The sequence below is a fragment of the Zonotrichia albicollis genome, chromosome 9 (assembly GCF_047830755.1).
Source record: "Zonotrichia albicollis isolate bZonAlb1 chromosome 9, bZonAlb1.hap1, whole genome shotgun sequence".
Classification (NCBI taxonomy): domain Eukaryota; kingdom Metazoa; phylum Chordata; class Aves; order Passeriformes; family Passerellidae; genus Zonotrichia; species Zonotrichia albicollis.
Window position 1 is genome coordinate 26,869,582 of NC_133827.1, and position 21,449 is coordinate 26,891,030.

The window sequence follows — 21,449 nt, forward strand, 5'->3', positions numbered from 1 at the left end:
CTACTCAAACCTGCAAGTCAACTGTTTAAACTGTTCCCTTGCAGCAGGAGCCCACAGCATTTCACTCCACCACCAATTACACATCTAACTGCAAAACCACCTAACACAGGCTGAAAGAGAATTCATCCTTTTCCACACACACACACACACACACACACAAAGTAAACTTTCTCTGACAATAGTGTAAAGAAGCCAAAAACATCCTGCTGTTTGTCAGAAGTATGGTCAGAAGTTAATAACTCTTCTTTTAGTGTGCTGACAGTCATAAAATTGACTTGTTTTACAATGAACAGCTCATGTGATACAGGCTACCCTTTAAAAGAGTGTGATACTTGTGAATGGGACCAAGCAGGAGCCCTTTTTGTAAAGGCAGTGGTGGCACTTAGTGTTGTGCCACTCTCCTTCACTCTTATATAAACTGAACAACTCTGAGATTAAATGAAAATTTAAGATGTTTTCCCACACAGTAGATTTTCTGTCTATATGAGTCAGCAGTATTTTTAAAAACTGTTACAGTCAGCAGTATTTTTAAAAACTGTTATTTTGCAAATAACCCTTTGATCAAATGAAAGAAATACTGACATTTTATCTTTTAGCCATGTTGGGGTGAGGAAGAAAAGTCCAGTCCCAGCATACACATCTGCCTTATCAAGTTCTCTTTTTATATCAATGATATTATATCTAACAAATTTTCTGTGCAAAGTTTTCAGTATAAGGAAAAATCTTTAGCATCTACATGTTTTATCCTTCACTCTTCTTACAGAAAACAAACAAAAAACTCCAAACACAAAATGAAAGCATTATTAAAAGACAGAATTATGAGAAGACTGAATGAACTGTGAAAGTTTAAAATGAATGCTATCTTTTCAGCTCTAGAATTATGCCTGTGGGAGACAGTAGAGCTCTGAGGTTTATTGCAGAGTGAGAGGTGAAAGCCTGTCCTCAATAGTCTCTGGTAGTGCCCCCTTCCCTCAGACTGTGCTGCCATTACAAGCTTCTAGGAAGGAGGAATAAAAGGTCTTCACCTTTTATTATCAGTTGTACTGAAATTAGCTACATGCATAAAATGACATTTGACCCCTCCTAATGACATACATACACACACAGGTGTCACTTCCCCCTCCCCCCACCAATGCTCTAAATTAAATTAAAAATAACAACATATAAACCTGGTTTTAGGAAACAATAATAGCATTCTATACCAGCTCTTGCTGTAGAAACCATTCCAATCAAAGTTTTTTTCATGAAGGACCCTCCATTGCATTGACCTGAGGAAGGAAAGCTCTGTCTGGGTCCCAGAAACTTGTCATTTACTGAGAAGCAGTCCTAAAGGTTTTCATGCTATGCATGGCTTTTATTTCATATAATGAAATGTCAGATAATGAGGTAAATTAAAAAATTTCAATGGGAGTTTACCTCCCATATATGTATACTGTATTTTGGGACCAGACCTTTTCTAAGTATCACTTAAATTTTGTATTCCTCACTACAGCTGAAAGCTAAAAAGCAAAGCTGTATATATACTGGACTTTGAATATAATATAAACTTAAAAGTTACCTTCTTACATGCTGTGACAGAGCTTCCCAAACTGCTTGCAGAACTGTCTGTGCTGCTGCCTTGGCGCTCTGGGACTTCATGCATCAGTGGAGATTCCAAGTTGCTGAAGAACAAAAAAGAAACAAGCCCCCAAAAACCTTTCCAGTGACTCAGCCACATAAATAACTCAAGTAATACCAAAACGCAGGTCAGTAAAGAGATGTAACTTAGAATAATAGATGCTATCTGTATTCTGCTAGCTGATGTTACTTACTAGTCTATTTATTGCTAATTTTCCCGTTTAGGAAGACTATCTTGAGCTTTTGGATATAAAACAGCAAACTGATGTCTTTGAACTCTAGAGGAAAGCATAAACTGCCTACAACCAGACCTGTCTGTCTTGAATGCCACTGTAAAAAGTGGCACTAGCTTGTTTTCATAAGCAGGCAGCTTGGAGCAGCAAATGAAATGCTTGGTAAACAACAGGAATATTTGCTGCATTTTTACCTGCCAGGAAGGAAGAAAAGGGGTAGTGATTGCAAAGTAAAAAACACAACAGCAGAGGCAGTATTCTGTAATCCAGATGGAACAGCTCAGTACACTGTAGGTTTGGGGCTAAGCTAAGTCATGCACATATTCTGTTTTGTGATTCAGTGGTACACAACAAACATGTTTACTTAGGAACTGTGCAGATGTGAAGTACAAAACCATAAAACCGAGTTCCCCCAGCCAAATTATTTGCATACACAGCAAGAACCAACCCTCATACTTTTCTTCTGGAATAGTTCAGGCCAGTCTTCAAAGATCTTCCATCAATTAATAATCACATTGTTCCAAGATTAGTAAGCTTCTCCCTCTGGTCATGACACAATCACAGTTAAAGGCCATATGTGCTAAAAGACTACTTATGCAGGAACACACTAAGAGAAAACTATCTAACATGATCATGTTTTGCTTCTCAGATTGGGTCTTTGGAGTGCTTAGCACTAGCCATGAATATATGCATTCCCACTGGTAAGAAACTGTGTCAGTGAGAATTCGCTGACGTGTGTGGTACTATTCCACAATAATTTAAAAAAGTATCTAGATGCACTGGAATTAGAAGAGTGAATTAAAAAAAATATAAAACTAATTTAGGAATTTTTAATTTCTAGCTGGGGGGAAGTTTCATGAAATACATGGGAGGACTGAATATAGATGCACAAGAGAGACCAGAGGACTAACTGACTTGGAAAGTATGTTACCACTCAATACTCTGGAAGATACCAGCATCATTTGTATTTAGAAAGAAGACTTTTGCTTGTTTACAAAACTCTGCTTCATTGTTCAGATGATATAGATACACAGTAATATTTCTGGGCAGTAATTTCTCTGGCATTTGACACAGAAAAATAGCATTTTATAGCTCTTATACTGAGTTCTTTAACAAAATGAGGGAAATTAAACACATGAAATCAATTCTGACTTTCTATCTCCATCTAAAGTAGCAATCTCATATTCAGAGGGTCAAATCTTATAGAAGTTAAGTATCCTCCTTGATAAGTCCACATTAAGATGCAGCCTTTGGATGAGGTAAAACTCACCACTCCTAGCAGAAGCTGTGCACTGCCTCTTTTTATAAGATGCATCACCTCTGCAATTTGACAGAAAATTACACATCAAGGCTGACCTCCAGGCTGAACTACAAGGCCTGTTGTACTCTTTCCTCCTGCTCTTCACCGAGAGGAAGGCTGAGGGCCCTGCCACAGGGAGCTGATGGGCTCCTAATGACTATTTGCTCTCAGTTCCACTGTGTGCAGGGAATTGAACTTCAGTGCCTGAAGTGTTGTTGAGTCTAACAGCAGCGAAGATAACAATTTGACAACTACCTAAAGGCCTTCTTTAGAACTTAATTAAACAGTACAAATAGAATATCACATTAAAGCATAGCTGAAAAATGTAGTTGAAGAGTTACGTTCTGGAGTAAAAGCAAATCTGCGCTATCTCTAGACAGTATTTCAGCAAGGGGTAGCACATGACATGGGCCATACAAAGTAAAGCTCTCCTCCAAGTCATGCAGAAAGTGAAATGATCTGTAAAAGCTTCTTAATCCTTTAAAATCTGTGTTCTTTTCAAAATAAGCCCACTTTTCAATTGTAAATGTAGAAAACCCTGTTAAAAGCACATGATAATTGGAATAAATGTAAAATGCCATTAAATATTTTAAATGAGACTAGGCACTCACTCATACTATAGTTCAGACAGGAAACTTAACTGCCTTCGGTATTCCCAAAATTTGGTAAACCTAAATCCTCTTGTCACCTATCCCAGTCCTCAAGAGTTGTATTCCACATCCAGCTGATAACTCAGAGCACAGGAAAAATCAGCAACTGTGTTTCACAGGACAAGGGACACTGCATTTACAAGTATCTCAAACACTTTCAGAAGCACTTTCAGAGCTTCTTTTTTAGGTTCACGTCTCTTGTTCTGTAACTGCTGAGCAGAACCGCTGTTCTCAGGCTGCACTGCAGCTCAGATCCTGAACTGTGCCAGGGACAGGAGCTCTGGGCTCCCACCACTTGCAGACAGCTTAAACCAGTCAGGGTTCAGTCGCTGAAATGGAGAAAATTTTAACAAAGAAGTATCAAAATAGGAGAGCTACATTCAGTTTTAGACTCCACCGCCTTTTCCTTACTGAGTTTATGGCTACATGATTTCTAGAAGAAGCACAGGGAAACCCCCCTGGCCACTCTTGCTGGTCACTCAGGTCCATGACTAGGTGTGACACAAAGGAGATGGGCAGCAATGCATGCCAGCTGAGGGCAAAATGAGCACCCAGCTGTGCTGCTGCAGGCTGGGAATTCAGCACCACAAAAGTGAGTCTTCTGTAACTCAGGAAGTGCAGTGAATGAGGTTCTGCACAGATACTTTCAGGGGCAAAGGTCTTTCTTCCAACACTGAACATGGATTTGGCTTTTCAACATCTCTTTTTCAATTATCTCAACTCTCAGTTAGGGCAAAGTTTCCTTTTCTCTTTATCCCATGGGTACCCTTCCTAAGCTTTCATTTTCAACAGGTGTTTTCTCAAGAGATCCTCCTCAGGCCACACAGCTCTGCCACCCTCGCTCTGTAGCAAAGGCAGTAATATAAACCCATTTTTCACTAACTCTCCAGGGAAAAGATATTCTGGCTTTTAGAAGCTGCTGCTCTCATTAGTTCCTCAACAGCAGGAAGCAGAATGAAACTCTTGCAGAGATGCAGCCAGCTCATCATCAAGTGATAGCTCTGCATTCACATACTATACTCGTTACTTCACATTAAGAGCTTACACCAAGTGCTGGACTTTCAAGACATCTGGCACAGATTGGAGCCTTTTCACTAGAAGATAAAGAAAGCTGCTAGAGTTTTTAGGTCTCAGTTCTCAAGTTTTCTTGGCTCCCTTGTTTAGTATGTGATGGAGAAGGCTGATCTGTGTTAGATGTGCTCATCTGACTTGCAGGTGCCACAAAAAGCCACAGGCATAGCAATTAGTCTCTGTTAAGGAATGGCTCATTTTGAGAGTTTTCTTTTGGTGTGAAAGATCCTAACCTTTAATTCAGCTTTTGAAACTGAAGTTGGGAACCTGGATATAAGACTTGGTGTTAAGTGCATAATTTTTACTTTGATATTTACATTAATAGAGAAGTCTCCACACTTATTAACCACCAGGTGCTGTCTTACTGATTCATGAATTGTAACTGATAACTATTTTCTTACAACCTGTATGCACTCACAAAGGATACAAACAAATTTCCTGGAAATTAGAGGTCTGTGGTAAACGGCTGTGAGGTTTATATCACTGACTGTAATAATAACACATGGTGTATTACTGTCCAAAATGCAAACGAATTGCTTCATCTTTCCTATGTTAAATAATTCAAAAATACTGACCTCGATGACTCAAGACTTAATCAAAAAACCCACAGCTGCTCCTAAAAATAATTATCTCCTTTGCAGATGTGGCAGATGGTGCTACATCAACTAAGATGAGGTAATTTAAAGAATTCCCCAGGTTATCACTAAAGAAAATTGATCTATGAAACAGTATCAGAAACTTCAATTTCCTACCATCTTGAACAAGCATAAACAGCTTCCCAAAACTTGCTGTTCAATAATCATTCCTAAGGAGCAATCTCAATAAATAGTAAGTGACCATTACATATATATTTTTTGAATCAATCATATTACAGCCTGCTGCTTTTTCACTTTTCATTATGACCCCTAATCTTGGCATTTTGAACATAGAAAACATACTGAACCATGAAAAAAATAATCTTGAAGGAAGCAAACTGGATGAACACAGGGAGGTTTCTCAGTGCAATTAATACCAAGATATAGTGATCTCCATTTCTGTTGTTCTGCTAATGTCTGTAGTGAACATCATGAACAACAAAAAAGGGATGCATCTCATTTTGAAACAGAAATATGAGAGAAGTGAAAGCAGAGCAAAATACCTTAGCATCTTCTTACTTCTACCCTCCCAAATAAACCTCAAAGCTCCTAAGCAACTGAGGAAGGCAGCCAGCTTAATCCAGACCCTAAGCAAGAAGCAGTTTTGAAAGGCATGCAGTGTTCAAACAGCATCTCTTAACTTCAAAGCCTTTTGAAGTGGACAGACTGGTCATACTTTTTCCTCATTCTACCTTTCACATTTTACAGTTTTAAATTTTACCTTTGCAAGTAAACAGGTCAGCAAAGTCACTAGGAGCAAAATCTTTAGATGTAACAGTGTCAAAGTTACTCTTCTAATCCATATAAATGGTTTTTATTCAGTCTGGACAATGTGTATACTTCAATCAGAGTACAGATGGTTAGTCAAACAGATGCTCTATAAATATCTCTAACAAATGTCTTTCTGATTTTATTATGGATTTGGAACTCAAGAACAGAATATAATCACTGGCAATATCAGGATTGCATCTTGTAAGGTATTAATAGACTTTTTTTCAGTCTCCCATGGCTGCTATTGGCTTCATGGGAAACAAAAATACTGAATCTTTCCCTTCACTGTCTGTACACTCTGACAGGTATAGGATTGGGTTTTACAGATGAGCACACCAAAAAGACTAGAAGTTTAAATGCTTTATATTCTGATTTCTCATTTCATAGTGTCTACTGGGTACTCTTGATTTACATTTCATTTTTATCAGTGGTACAGCTGCCAAAAGACCAAGTCTTAGCTACGTGCTGATGAAAAACAGATGCAGAGAAAAGATAATCCATGCTGGGGTACACTTCACAATGCCCAAAGAGCCCTGAATGACCTCCAAAATAAACCAGTAAATAAATCTGTAAGTCTCTGTAAGCAGTAGCAATCATCAGCCTTCTTTCAAATCATGTTTTTAAAATATTATCAAAGAACAGACAATGGTTTTACTGAAGAACAAATGTAAACAAAACTAACTACATTTTTTATGATCTACTTAGAAATATTCCTTCCTTCTTGAGTTTACTGATTGAATTACTAAGGCTAAAATAACTTTATGTACAAGTCTGGCAAACTCCTCCACATTCAATAGCTATGGCAGGATATATTCAGTTCAGAGAGCTGACAATCAAATCAAAGAGTTGGCACTCAGGAGCTGAACAACAGATGATTGGGCTGGTGGCTTTTGATGGTCAGTAATTTACTGACAGAGAGTCAGCCCAATATAAAAATGGCTTTTCACACAGCTGACAGGCATCCTGCCTCTTCCCCACCTACCCCTGGATTTGAGATGCTGTAAGCCAATTCTAGACAGAACTTTGTTATGCTGGTAGAATGGCTACTTAATAAGGAAAACTTCCAGAAAGAAGTTCTGCAAGTTCTCCTTACTATTTCCTTATTTCCAGCCTTGGACCTTAGTCAGAGGAAACTACAGCAAAGTGCAGAAGGAACTGTGAGATCTCTTCGTGTGGGAAATGCCCACAACAATTCACAGGTAACGGGAACAGCTGCTGAGTTCCTGAGGTGCAGGGTGTTTTAGAAGGTACAAAAAGATGACCTCGATCAACAGCTAGGGACCAGCAAGGTCTGCTGAAGAAGAAGGACTGACTTGCAGAAGATTAAGGACAGACCCTTAAATGCAGGGAAGGCTAAAGGACTTTACCTTATGGAGATGGACTGAAAGACAACTCAGACTGCTTTTCTTGCTTTTCTGCCCCAAAAGCAAGGAGTGTGTACTCAGGTCTGGAGTGCCAGCCAGTGGGAAACTAAGGCTCTGCTGAGGGTTTGACTGCAGGAAAGATAAGAAATCTTGTTAAAGGAAGGATTCTTTGAGCAATTAGTCTGTACACACATAACTTAAGTGAGCAGTGCTGACTGGGAAGATGATTTTAGAGAGATACAGGCACAGGTATCACAGAAACATCAGAACAAGGCAGTTTCATTTCCTCTACAGCAAAGCAATAGAATTGCTACTATTTCAGCCTACTAAAACCAGCAAAAACCAATATAAAATCTGAAAAATTCTTAAAAAGATGTCCCACAAAAAATCCCTTATTCACCTACCATATGTAGGTGTACTGTACAACACTACTGGTCCTTGTGTTGTGGAAAGGAGAACAAAAGAGGAAATAACTGTTTTTCCATTCTAGCACAAAAACGTTCATGACTGTGTATTTATTAAGAAATTTATATTATTTCTGCATTTTTGATGGCAATGGCTATTCTTAATATAGGATGTGTTGTTAGTGTAGCACAATGTAATAGTTCAAATGTATGATGTTACCTGATCCTCCTTTAAAAAGACTGGAAAAAACATTGTGACACAGCTGGAAACTGGTGAAATTTCATCCAATTTAAATACATAACAAATGTGCAAGCAGCTCCCACAGATTTCAACTAGAAATAGAAATTCACAGCACTTTTCAGGATGAAATCAAAGACATTGAAAATTAGGCTGTCATGCCATAAACCACTGGGTAATTTTTCACAGCCTGTTTTATATGTTTCTTGTATCTAACAAACAACTTGTGTTCCCTGGCTGCTCCTCTCATCCTTTTGCTGTGCACAAACTGTCAGCTGGGAGTCTCAGGACAAGCAGTGCAACACCACACAGGAACACACCAGTGTTTTTATAAGGATGTAAATCTCACCTTAACTCATTCATTAAGTATTTTTGGCATCCTATTTATATTATATAGCCAAACATCACAGACAAGCTTCTCAACCAGCTTTTGTCATCAACAAATGTGATTCCCATTTGGAGCATCAGAGCAACAACAGTAAGATACTGACAAAAACAAGCCTCAAAGCACAGCACACGCAAACAAGTATTTCACTATCTGACAATTTTTTTAAGGCCATCCTCTAAAGATCTCAAATTTAATTTATAAAAGTTTTTCAGCGATTATATTCAAGACAGATACGGAATATTTCTGAAGGCAAGAGTAATGTGACGAAGATGTTCATAACTTAGGAGTAAATGGATATGTCACGGTTTTATTTGAATAGAAAGTGTGTAGCTAATCAAACCTTGCTAGCTGTTCGTGTGTTTTCCTTTTTAGATTGATTACAAATCAAATAGACTGTACAAGCATAATTGCAATGTGGCAGGTAGTCAGGATTATGTGCGTGATCAGAAGGTGAATATCACTTTCATCTTTTGAATGGCATTTTCCTAATATTCAGCAGACACACTGAAATTCTTTGTACCTCTCCACAGAAATAATAAATCTGGCTTTGGAATTATGAGATTAAGGAAGGGGTCCTGTCTGTACCTAAATACAGATATTTAAGATAGCAGCTTGGGAATTTCCCACTGTTGCAGCATCACTTTCAGCTACTTTTAAAAACATAAAAAGCAAAACTCATAGTGAAAATGGACTGCTGATACTGGAAAACCAGATTTTCATAACAGAATTTGAATTATGGAACAGCCTGGGGCCTTGGAAACAAAAAAGTAAGCATATGACAAGCCAAGTGGTTATAGTATCATGATGTACAGTGTTCTTTATTACAAAGCATGAAAACTGACTTCAGTGTAGTAGAGATGCACCTATCCATATCACAGAAGTTAGCATCTCTGAATACTTTAGGAAATTATAACAAAATATTTATTACAAATGCCTGCAGACTCCTCAGCCACCAGTAAGCCACAGAATGGGTCAGTAAAGCATGACAACTTCTTTTTTTGTTTCCTTTTTTCCCTGTTTTTTGGGGGAAGGTGAGGGAGAGAAGCATTTCTGTGATCTAAGTCAATCAGAGCAGAGGGAGAAAAATAAGATGAGGTAATCAGGAATTCCTATTATCAGGAATCTGTCAGGCATGCACTAGGTGAACCAGTGTCACACACAGGGACAGCGACACTGCAGAGTGATCCTTCCCACCAGCAAATAAATATCCACCCTGTGTGGATGCTCTCAGGTGGGAAGGAGGGAGTGCTTCAGGTGAAACAGGCAGATGAGCCTCACTCTCAACACAGTGGTGGCTTGCAGGTATTTTGGGAGCCACCAAAGACATTCTGATCTCCTGTTTGGCAGAACAGATTTTAGCAGGCGTTTTGAACCCAAATGCTTGAATGCATCCCTTCGACTCAACAAGAGAACCAAGATTTTGCTGCTGTGAGAAGGCCAGGAGATTTGGTTGATATTCTTCTAAGGAGAGTCTGCTCTTCTTCCTCTCTTCTCAGTAATTACACTGCCCAATTGTAACATCATTTCTACTGTAAAATGAAGGCAATTTGTAGCCTATTGTAATTAGTTCCTTTGGTCAGGCACCTATACCAACATATCTATGCATCAAAAATAAAACTGGTCAAAATGACACTTTAGAGTTGGGATATTGGTCCCTACTAAACTCTATTTGATTATGGGAAATATTTTACCTTAACAGTATCTACAGTACTTTCAAAAGTATCTATCCAGCAAATGTATTATTTCTAGTGAATCCATATATTTCTTAAACTTCATTATTTTTCCCAGCCCTTTCATTTTACAAGAAAGCCAAGCTGGTTTAGATTCCTGCTAAACCTTCCAAAACATTGTCTAGGATGGTAATAGAGTTCAGAAAGCAATATGTTTTTACCTTGACTAATGATATTAGAAAAGTAAAACAATGGTCTAAAAATAAGTGTTTTCATCTGAAATATTCACAGAAATTTCCCATTCTCTTTAAGCCAGTATTGTTTCTATGACCACCTGCAGTTACACTTGTAAACTAGTTTAAATGTCAGGGTACATTCTGCTTATTTTAATGCCAAAGAATACATTTTGTCGTGGCTTATTCACAACAGATCTTATTTTAACATATTTTACATGCCTGAAATATTCTTGAACAATTCTGATTTGCTACTAATATCCCAAAGAAACAAAAATCTTACCAATTTTGACGCTGTGTGAATATGTCAATGAGTACAGTCTGTGATTAGAGAGAAAAAAAATCTCAAAACTCATTAGCTTAAAAGTATGGTTTTTTTAAAAAGAATGAAAACATTGCAAGATATGTGAACTAAATGAAGCTGCTTCTAATCAACTTGGCTTTTAATATGATAAAACATGTTTTTGTGCCATTCTGTCAAGATACTGCAAACATTATATTTGGTTTAACTTGCTTCAATTTGTGATTTTTTTTTCCTGTGGACTGTAATGTGATAAACAGGATTGAGTGGTAGGTGAAGGCAACATTCACAACTTTTCCCTCACTTATACCAGCTTAAAAAAGCATGAGATTTCAGTCCAAGAAACTTGAGCTTTTTTTGGCAATATGAGTGCTTATTTCTACTCTCGAAAATCTACAGCCTTTCATACTCTATAATGAACATGGGACATTATCTCTGGGAGTCTAACAGTGAATCAGGTCAATGTGTTACTAATTTAATTAATTCCTTGGTAGCATGATATAGATAAACTGCCACTGCTTTGCAATGAACTTCAGATTAATTATGAAATGTTGTGATACCTGGGTTTGACATGGTTAACTAGCTCCCACTGGGATGCACAAGGTCCAGCAGGACCATCTGCCCCACGGCCTGAGCTCAGGTTAAGCTCTCAGACAACTTTATCACTGCCTGCAGCGTGATTCTGTGAGTACTTGCCAAATGAGTATTCCTACACTTATAACTAATGAAAAAAAATATAAACCACCTCTTCCTATTAACTTCATTAAGATCAGAGGTTGCCACTTGTTCCATGCCTTTGGGTGTGTTTAAATTTTACTCTGATCAACATTAAGCTCTTTCAATTCAGAGGAACAAAAAAAGAAGTAGGTACTTAAATCCAATTCTTTCCTACTGTTTCATTAGTGGGGGTCACTGCAACAACTGCAGCTACAGAAAGACACAGGTAACACAGAGGTCAGGTTCTGTCTATGCAAAAGCAATTAATGCAAGGTAAATCCAGTCCTACAGCCTCTTTGTTTGTTTCATTATTGGACTTGGACTAGTATTTGTATTTATATTACTTGTTTATGGTCTGTTGCTATTTTTTCAGTAGTCAATTATTTTTCTTATATGTGATGTCTTAAAAGCCTTGCCTTCTGAATCAGAAAATCACCTGTTGCACACAACAAATACGTACTTAACTAGGAAATAATTTTTCTAGTATGAAATAAAAATCTGCAACTGTTGCTAGTACCAAAAGCCACCTCTCTCTTATAGTCATATACACTGTTCCATAATGCACAGATTCTCAAAATCTCAGAAGTATGGGTATATTTGTAAAAACTTTGTGTTTGGTAGCTCTACTAACCTTAAATTACATCATGTAAACACCGATACAGGTCATATATGCTACCTTTGGGAAAGCGGATAAAGTGACCACTGGATTTCACTGAGTTTATGGCATGTATTAAGTTTAGGATTGAAGGTCTTAGCAGATGCAATGTGATCTATAACTAAGCTCCCTAAGACCTGGGCTATTACTTCTGTATTTTTAAATGTTCAAGAAGCATTTTGATTTATTCCAGTTGAGGGGAAGGCCTTATTCCAGAGTTTATGTGAGGATAACAGGTTTTCATTTCAACACCACAGCACGCAAATCTTTTCCTTTTAAAAATAAATGACCTGTTCATTTTTATTAGATGTCTACAATGGTAATACACATTTTTCACTGAGAAGGAGGACATTGCCCTGACAACATAGAAGAGGAACAATCTATAAGTATGTTGTTGAAACATTGCCCTGCTGATTTGATTTCTTCTCTTTTCAAATTGAAATAGCACAGATGGTTATAAATGCATCTTAGGGGAAACGGATTGGGACCTGATTTAAACACAGTTCTGGAAACTAAGAGTTGTTTCTTTCTCCCTTTAATATTCTGAGGAGCCATGGCATGTAATGAACAGCTCCACAGCTGATGGAATGCCTGTACATGAAATTTTGATAACTATGCAATCTCACAGAGACTACATGAGGACCACAGATATTTTTCACTGCTAAAAGAAAATACAAGTAAGTCCTACAAAATTCTGTGCATTTTTCTGTTTAGAAAGTTTTAACTACACCACAACAATGTACTTGCTCAATGAATTTCAATTTCCTAGCAATTCATATAATAGATCAAAACTTTTCCAGAAAATAAAAAAACTCCCATAATACTTGGAAGATAGTTATTGCAAGTGCATGGAGCCAGCTCAGGACAGTGCATAAAGGCCAAGTTTCAGTCTTAAAAGTCACTGCCTAGGATTATACAGGACTTGCTGACCAGTTCTGAATTTCACTAGCAGTGAATTATGTACTCCAGGATCAAGTTCTGTGATAGCAGTTTTAGAAAATAACTTTTTCTTTCAGTGAAAAATTAAATTTAATTAAGAGTTACAAATGACACTTTCTTACACAGCAGTCAAGAATAATTAGATGTAAAAGAAATTGTGATGTCACAACCAGAGGAAACCTAACTTTGATAAGTACTCATTGTGTGTCGTGGCCACTTGCAGTAGCCAGATATTTAATAATAACCAGGCAAGTCTTGCAGTGAAGAAAATTACTGAGGGAAACTCCAGAGATTAATGACAACAATCCACAGGTTGACAAGACTGAAAAAAGAAGTTTTAAAATTCATTCTGGGTAGCAAATTAATCCCAGATATTGTAGTATTAATCTGCACATGCTAACTTTGCAGTTCGGGTTAAAAGACAACCAGAAATACGCAGTATATTTTCTTTCTCTCCTTCAGTGAAGCAGGAGGAAGGGAAGCTGTACTGCACGTGCTCTCTGAAGCACTATTGAATCCACTGAGAAGCAAAGAGGTGGTTAAAAAATTGGGAAACAAGCCCCACCAATTTCTGACACGGAGATCCTGAGAGATGAGAAGTTTTACAAAGTGCCTCATCCCTGTGAGTGCCAGGCAGGCTTCCCCTTTCTGCTTCTCCCCAGAGAGCACAGGCAAGAGCCTGCTCAACACACCAGGAGAAGAGGAGCTGCTGCCGCATTTTATCCAGCGAGTTGGTAATTAAAACTATTGTTTTGATGTAGAAGTTTAATTAGTTTTCCTTCTTCTGAGTTACTGCTCAAAACTACGTGGCTATTAGTGCGTGCAGGAAGGAGGAGAAGGGTTGGTGTGCATAGGCAGGGTGTGAACAGTGACTGACACTACTGCAACCACTGCAGCCACAAAGGGGAGAAGGGATGCACGGGATTAGAGCTGGAGCTGAAAGAGGAGATTAATGGGTATTTTCAGGAAAATAGTGAGAAATTCATGTGGGAGGCTAGGGTAGGCAGGATTAGAGAATTCAAACCAGATGGGATTGATTAAATAAGGAAGAAATGGAGATGCCAAGCCTGGACATAAGCTGTAGTGTACAAGTGGGTTAGTGAAACGAAGCATGGAAATTCCATAGTTAACTCCTTTACTACTTCTACGAGTCTCTCTCCTCCCTTCACCCACAGTCCCATCCCTCAAGGGATCAGATCCTCGTGCACAGACTTACGACCTTTGACAGTTTAGGTTCCTCTTGGTTTTAGCTGATTTTTTTTTCTCCTCTGACCTCACTGAAGGAAAGCATCTCTGAGAATTTTGTCTATGTTTAACAACACAGGTTAGCCAGGTTAGTGAACTGCTTCAAGAAATTGCCCATGAAAACAGGGCACTCATAATATCTGGTACATTCGTCAGCTAATTTGCAAATAAAAAGCATACCCAGCAAGTATTAAACTGATTCCTCTGGTTGGGCTGCAGTACTGGTTCTGCATGAGTGCAGAAAAATAAATTTCATACTCATATGTGACGCCAGCTGCTGCTCTAATGCACGTAGTTTTCTGATAATGGGAGTTCTGACATTACTCACTTGTTCAGAGGACTTATTTGCTCTCTCTAATTTAAATAAGATTTGTAATACATTCGATTTTCCTTTACTCACAGAGGTGGAAAAATATGGAGAACAGGCCTGTAAATTGTGCTCTACGTGGTCAGTCCCACCAAACACTGCCCATTGCTCCTCTTCGCTTGTACTATTTCACTCATCACTGGTAATTTTTCAGAATAAATGTTTAGTATTTATTTCTGTTTATGTGTTGCTTTTCTTTTTATTTTATTTTTGTTGGCATTCTCTTTTCTTTAATGGTTTATTCCAATGAATTGTTATCTGTAGCTTATTCCCATGGCTGTTGTGGAGTCTTTGCCTGCAATCTTGTCTCCTTAAAGGATCAAAGTTTTATTTCACTCATTCCTAAAAGCATCTTAGTTCAAAGCCACCAAATCTGTTTTCTCTGTTATACAAGATGCAGGCTGCCTTGCTGGAGCACAAGAGCAGCTGTCAGCTCGGTCTGTGACAGTGTTACAGTGAAAATTCCAGAGGCACTCACTGAGTGCCACATGCCTGCTGCCTGTAAGGAAGCTCTGACACAGCCACAGCTTCTGGATCTCTTCTCAGCTTCAAATATCTTACCTTGCCTCCTTACATCTGTTATCAGCCCTAGCATGTTCATCAAATGTAAACAGTGCTTGGTTTCCCCGAGGATCCTGTAAAACCAGAAAGGCCTTTCCCAGCCATTCTTTGGGCACTCTGTGCCACACCAGGTATTCCTGAGATGTAGCAAAGATCATTTTGTGTTGGTGATTCAACGCTTTTTTTATTACATGCAGAGCAAGTTCTCAGAAATAGAGGGAACTTGTCTATTCTCGGACTTGTCTTTTCACTTTTTAAAATGTAAAACCTGCTACTTCTCATCTCTGTTGAATGTACAGGCATTTTAATTTTTCCAAAATACTATTCAGTCTAATGTTGCTTCTAAGCTCCACTGCTGTTTCCAATTCTGAATTGAAGAACACTTTTAATTCCTCCCTTTCTTTCCAGTATTTACACAAAAGGTGTGTTGAAAGCAGGTTCCAGTCCAAAAGACGTGTTAAAAGACTTTTATTTGGCAGCCAATATTTCTTTCAGATACAGAAAACTGCATATGTTTATAGGTTTGGTTTCATAAGCTTGAGCAGAAAAACTGCAATTTTACAGAAGGGGGTGGTTGTATGTCCTTAAGCAGCAGCATCCCAGATAGTCACTAACACAGGGGCCAGAAACAAGGAAATTCCTGCCTCATACGTAAAAAGTTCATCCATTTTTCTTCCTGTCTCTCACCTGATGAGGCAAAGTGCAAGCTGGCATATTTTTTTAATGTGGGGGTGTTTTTCCTCCTCCATAAAAAAACCCCAACAAACCAAAACCAGCCACCACAAACAAACAAAAAACCCCAGAAATAAATCCTTATAGATCATATTTCCAGCTCCCCAACTGCAACATGCATCAAAAATGCTGCTTGAAGGGAGAGTGGCAGCTACCAGCTCTGTGCATTTCTCTGCAGCTGCTCATCTGACCCCCAGGCTAAGTGTTCACTGCAAGAAGCTGCTGCTGGAAATGCTCAATTATCAGAAGCCTGAAGGCCACTTGCCTGCACTGCTCTGCAGTGACTGCTGGCATCCCAGCCCAGGGTTTATGGATTTGCCTCCAGCTGTGGAAGCCAAAGGAAGGGAAGGCACTGAGAGGAACTGATGTGCAGCTGAGTTTTTGAGCTCTGGGAGTGATGGTGGTGTGTGACCGTCAGCAAGTGGGCAGAGCTGTGGCCTCCACTGAGGAAGGGATGTGTAGGTGACTGAGATAAGGTGTAAACAGGCACAGAAACAGGTTAATAATGCCTGAGGTGATCCTGTAAGGAAAATGAAAAATACCCTTGATTTCTAACAGTTTGACAGTGAAAATTTTCTTTGGTGAGGTCAGTAAAGCTAACTCCCAAATGCTGACATTCAAAGTTTGCATTTCTCAACAGCTGTTGTGACTGCATCTCAACTAAAAGTTGTCTAAATATTGTATGGTGGGCATAATGAGCTGCAGGTGTATGATGACAAGTTATCTGTCCCATGCCTGACCAGATGTGCTTTTTTTTTTCTTTTCCAATTCAGGGTTTCCTGATGAAGACAGGCACGATCTGAATAAACTACTTGCTGTTTTGGTCACCCTTCCTGGAGTCCTGGGATCCTTATTCCCAGACAGAAAGCCTACAATTAAAGCTTCAGCAAGGAAAGGGTTACCTTGATTAACAAATAACAAGCACCTGTCAAAAGAGCCTCAGGAGATAAAAGACAGAAGGATAGTTCTTGGTGTAGGGAGTCTGACCTGCTTAAGCTCTGGGAAGAGAATCATTCTTCAGGAAGATGAAAGAGGTACCTTGCTCACATGAATAAGATTAGCCTTGGCCTTGCTACAGAAATAGGCAATTCTATCTGGGTTAATAGGCCTATTGCAGAGGTGAAGAGATGACCAGATGGCAGAGCTCTGGAATGGACTAGGACTGGCATCCTCAGTTTCTAAACACAGTGATGAAAAGCTTAGCAACGATTGTGGAATTGGAAAATAACTGTAGGCTTGTGAGCAGGTAAATTTGTAACAATGAGAACAAGACCATAGGCAAGAAAAGCAGCAGCTTGTCCAATTCTTGATGCCTTCAAGACTGTCTTGCTGGAATATCTGTTTATCTTGGGGTCAAGACTGCATTCTACCCTATTTTTGTAGAGTGTGAAATACAAGAAGTCATGTCAGATAACCTAAAAGCCTCTCTTGCCTTAAAGTCTGCATCCTTCTCTCTTTCAGACAGTGACTTCCCATAAAATACTAAAGTTACTATAATCTCTTTGCTATTCATAGTGTAAAAATGCATTAAAATTACATGCCGTGATCAATAACAAAAATTAAAAAGCTAAGTAATCTTCTCTTCACCCTGAAATGTCAAGGGAAAAATTGGCAAGGATTATTTCTAGACAAGGCAATTCAGATGGAAGTGCAAAAGCATTATTAAGGTTTGGTCAGTAAATGTTATTGATATGAAACACTATTCAATCAGTCTCTCTAAGGGATTGCTTTAAAGCTTTTTGTTTCTTTCAAGTAAATAGAAGCAATTTCTCCTCAAAATAATTATCGCCCACTCAGGTGTCGTTGTCCCTCCCTCCCCCAAGTAGTTCCTCTTGTGTGTTTAGGTAGTTACACATCGTTTCAGCATCTTCCTTTTTAGGTTGTGCATTCTCCAAACTTTATTTCTATCGGTTTTTTACGACTCCTTTAGACATTGCACTGGGAACAACTAAACCAAAATGAATTGTAATAATTGACAACATATGCTTTTTATCTATGATAGTTTTAAATGGTACAATTTCTATAATACTTCTGTCTGCCACTATCAAAATGCAATTTACTTGTGATTGTTGAAAATTATGCTTAACCACATCTTGCATCTCCGGTAGGCTCCTGCTATCCGTACATCCATTTCCGTCTCGCAGGAAGTTTTGCGCTAATCGGTTCTTCATGACCGCTATAAATGCGCGTTTGGTGGAGCCAGGGTAACACAACTACAGTGATTTTTAGCTTTTTCTTTCATCGTGAAGCAATCTGATTAACTAGGTAGCGGACACGCGTCGAAGTGGTTTAAGCACAACATCCTAAAGGTATCATTAAGCACTAATTAACTTACCGACTCTCTCGAGATGCTACGGCATGAGAACCAGCTGTTAGAGCGAATTTAGACGACAATGGCTATTTTTTCTTTCTATTGTAAGAAAAGCCCTCTAGCTGCTGCTTTAGCCGTAGGGGCAAAGCCGCGGCGGTGACCGAGCACCTCCCGGCAGGTGCGGCGCGTCGCCCGCCCCTCCGCGGCCGCACGCCAATTCCCGGAGCCCCTCCGCGCCCGGCAGCGGCTCCGCTCCGCCGCGGGCACCGCGGAACCAAGCGCTGCTCCTCGGACCGGGGAGCCCGTCCGTCCCGCGGGTTCCTGTGCCGCGGAGAGCGCGGCGGGGGTGCCCGGCAGCGTGCGGTGCCCGGCGCCGATACTCACCCGGCGGCACCGGCGGCTCCGCGGCCGCCCTCGCGCGGCGCGGCCCCGAGCGGCGCGGCCGGGAGCGCGCAGGCGGCGGCGCGCGGGGAGGGGCGCGGGCCCTACCTGGGGGCGGCGGGCGGGGGGCGCCCGGCCATGGCGGCGGCGAAGGCGGCGGGACCGGACGCTCCGCTCCGGCCGTGTCGGGGCAGCGACGACGCGTCCCCGGCGCTGCGGCGCCTCCCGGCCCTGCCCTCCGCCTCTCTCCTCCCCCGCCCGCCCCGCCGCCTCCCCCGGCCCTCCCTCGCGGCCGGGCCCCGCGGGGCCCTGAGCTCCCGGGGGTGCGGGCTGCGGCGGGGCCGAGCGCGGCACCTCAGGGACCGCAGGGAGCCCCGGGAGGCACCGTCCCTGTTAGGGCAGCGCCGTGCCCGCTCTCCTCGCACCTGCGGACCGCTGCCTGGCAGCCGGAGCCCGGCCGGGACATGCGGGAGGCGCAGCCGGTCGGAGCTGTTCGCTGGAGCGGTGGCGGCTGCGGGAGTTCAGGACGGCCGCAGAAGTTGCTGGCGTTGTGCTCCGGCCGCAGTGTGGGAACGGGGATGTGACAGCGAGGTGCGCGTTGGCTCCAGAGAGAAACGGGCGATCCTTGCCGAGTCCTCGTTACGAATGTCATGATGTTCCTGGAGCCCCAGCCCCGTAAACCATGTGATTTAAATGACGGGGATTGCTTTCTGGCTGCCTCAGATGTGACACACAAGCATTTAGAGAAGGAGCCTAGAGTTAACGAGAACTTACGTCTTGTTTTGAGCTCATTCAGACTACTTTATTTGGTTACTTTTAGCAAACTTTTCCTGGTTTGTTTGCTTTTTCTTTTCAGGAAAATACCGAGTGCCTTGAGGCTTCGCTCTATCATGTTTGCATAACCATATCAGAGCATCTGTGCAAGGCAAATGATTAGAACTGGTCTCTAATCATGAAAGGAGAGTTTGAAAGCACTTGACTCACAAGAGATAGATGGACAGTGCAAATATTGTTTTGAACCCTGGGTTCAGCAGGAGTCCTTTTGCCTCAGGTGTGAAATTTGGAGGGCTGGAGACAATTGGTATTGCCTTGTAGTTCCTGGCAAGATTCCACTTCTGCTGAGATTTGTTTTCAATAAGTTTAGTCTTAAGGTCAGAGCCCAAGATATGCCTTGTCCAGTTAGTTGATGAGTGTTATCCTTCTGTTAGTTACATAGCAAACACTCAGCAGGAATCCAGCTGTAAAACCATGGCAAGAGCTTACACAAATCTACAAATGCTGCTGGAAGCTTGACTCCTGTACCTAGAACCCTGCTCTTTAGTCACTGCTCTATTCAGAGATTTGTTGAGTGAATTCAAAGACAAAGAGGAAAGGCAGGGGGCAAGGGCAGTAAATCCATGTTTGGACAACCTTTTTTTTCTGCCATAAAGATTCAGGGTTTCTCTTCTTTCAATACATCATTCTTTTGCCTTTTCTACACCTTGCTATTCCCTTTAGTTGGCACATCATTATGAAACTGTGGCGTTTAGTGAGTTTTGGAAGGGCCTGGGGCATGTGGACAGAATTATTTTGTATATTAAATCAGGTTTTGTTCTCTGTTCCAATTTACAGTGCAGAAATTTCTTAACCAACTTTGGCTAGAAGCACAGTGTCCTTTAACTACTGAAGAAACACTTTTTGTTGTTAAGAAAGGCTACCTGAAACCTGAAGGGTTGGTTATTGGTGACTTCCACATGACCAAGAGGAAGTTTCATCTTAATTTTTAAATATCTCAAGATTTTGTGCTAAGGATATGGATTGCACCTTCTGTCAGCATGTGAAGTGACATTAGAGACAGAAAGCTATGTCATGGTCGCTGAAGTTAAAGGTCAATCAAAGCAAGGAGAAGGGTTGGGTTTTAAATGTAAAGTGGAGAAACTGAGGAAATAGAGACACAGCAGCCTAGCAGGGGGGTTGGACTAGATATGGTGACCAGAGGTCTCTTCCCTGATTTCTGTGATGCTACCTAGGTGTCTCTTAGGCTGCATTTAGGCTACTGATTAAAGCTGGTCAAAGCTTATTTGCTTTACAGATGTGGTTTTCACATTTGTATGCCTGGGTTTGCTGAATAGCTTCTTCAGTATTGTTAAAATCTTTTGCCTCTGTTGTGAAGGGGAAGGACAGGTACACCTTCAGTTAGGAACTGAGAAAGGAAATTACCATTTTCTCTCAATGATGTTGTCACTCCAGAAGTTCAGAACAGGTTTTCTACTCTCTAATTTCAGATTTTTTGCTCTTGTGATTTGACAAACAGGAAAAGCTCTGAGACAGAAAAACATAGGAGAGGTTTTTCTCTCATTAGGGGTGGGACTATATGTTGTTCAGTCTCACCTTTGTTTGATTTTTGTTCCCTGATATGATAAGGCTCTGGGAAACCCTGGTTTTTCTACCATAAACACTGCTATTCATCAGTCCCTCACTGCAGCAGATAGCACTGACATTACCAGCATACTGGTTTTGTTTGATTTTTATCATATCCTTGTACATGATATGAAGCCCAGTGATTCTCCCGATGTAATTTGATTTCTTCTCTTTTTTTTTTCTTTCCATTAGTAAATCTTTATTTTCTGTTTCTGTCATCTTGCAAAAATCCCACAAACCTGTTGCACAGACATGTCCTCTTCTAT

General features: G+C 40.5%; 1 protein-coding gene across 11 annotated transcripts in view; it reads right to left on the bottom strand.

Annotated features, from left to right (window-relative positions):
* Positions 1-19,473, bottom strand: part of SPHKAP (SPHK1 interactor, AKAP domain containing) — a 63,449-nt gene extending 43,976 nt beyond the window's left edge. For 3 of the 11 annotated variants that reach the window (XM_026794885.2, XM_026794884.2, XM_005489295.3), the window contains exons 1-2: positions 19,209-19,472; positions 1,559-1,661 (exon numbers count right to left, since the gene is read on the bottom strand). In XM_026794885.2, coding sequence (XP_026650686.2) covers positions 1,559-1,661; positions 19,209-19,435 — 330 coding nt within the window. In that variant the 5' untranslated portion in view covers positions 19,436-19,472. The other 8 variants (XM_014268683.3, XM_074547091.1, XM_074547092.1 and 5 more) reach the window with 8 other exon arrangements.
* Positions 19,474-21,449: the final 1,976 nt, after the last annotated feature.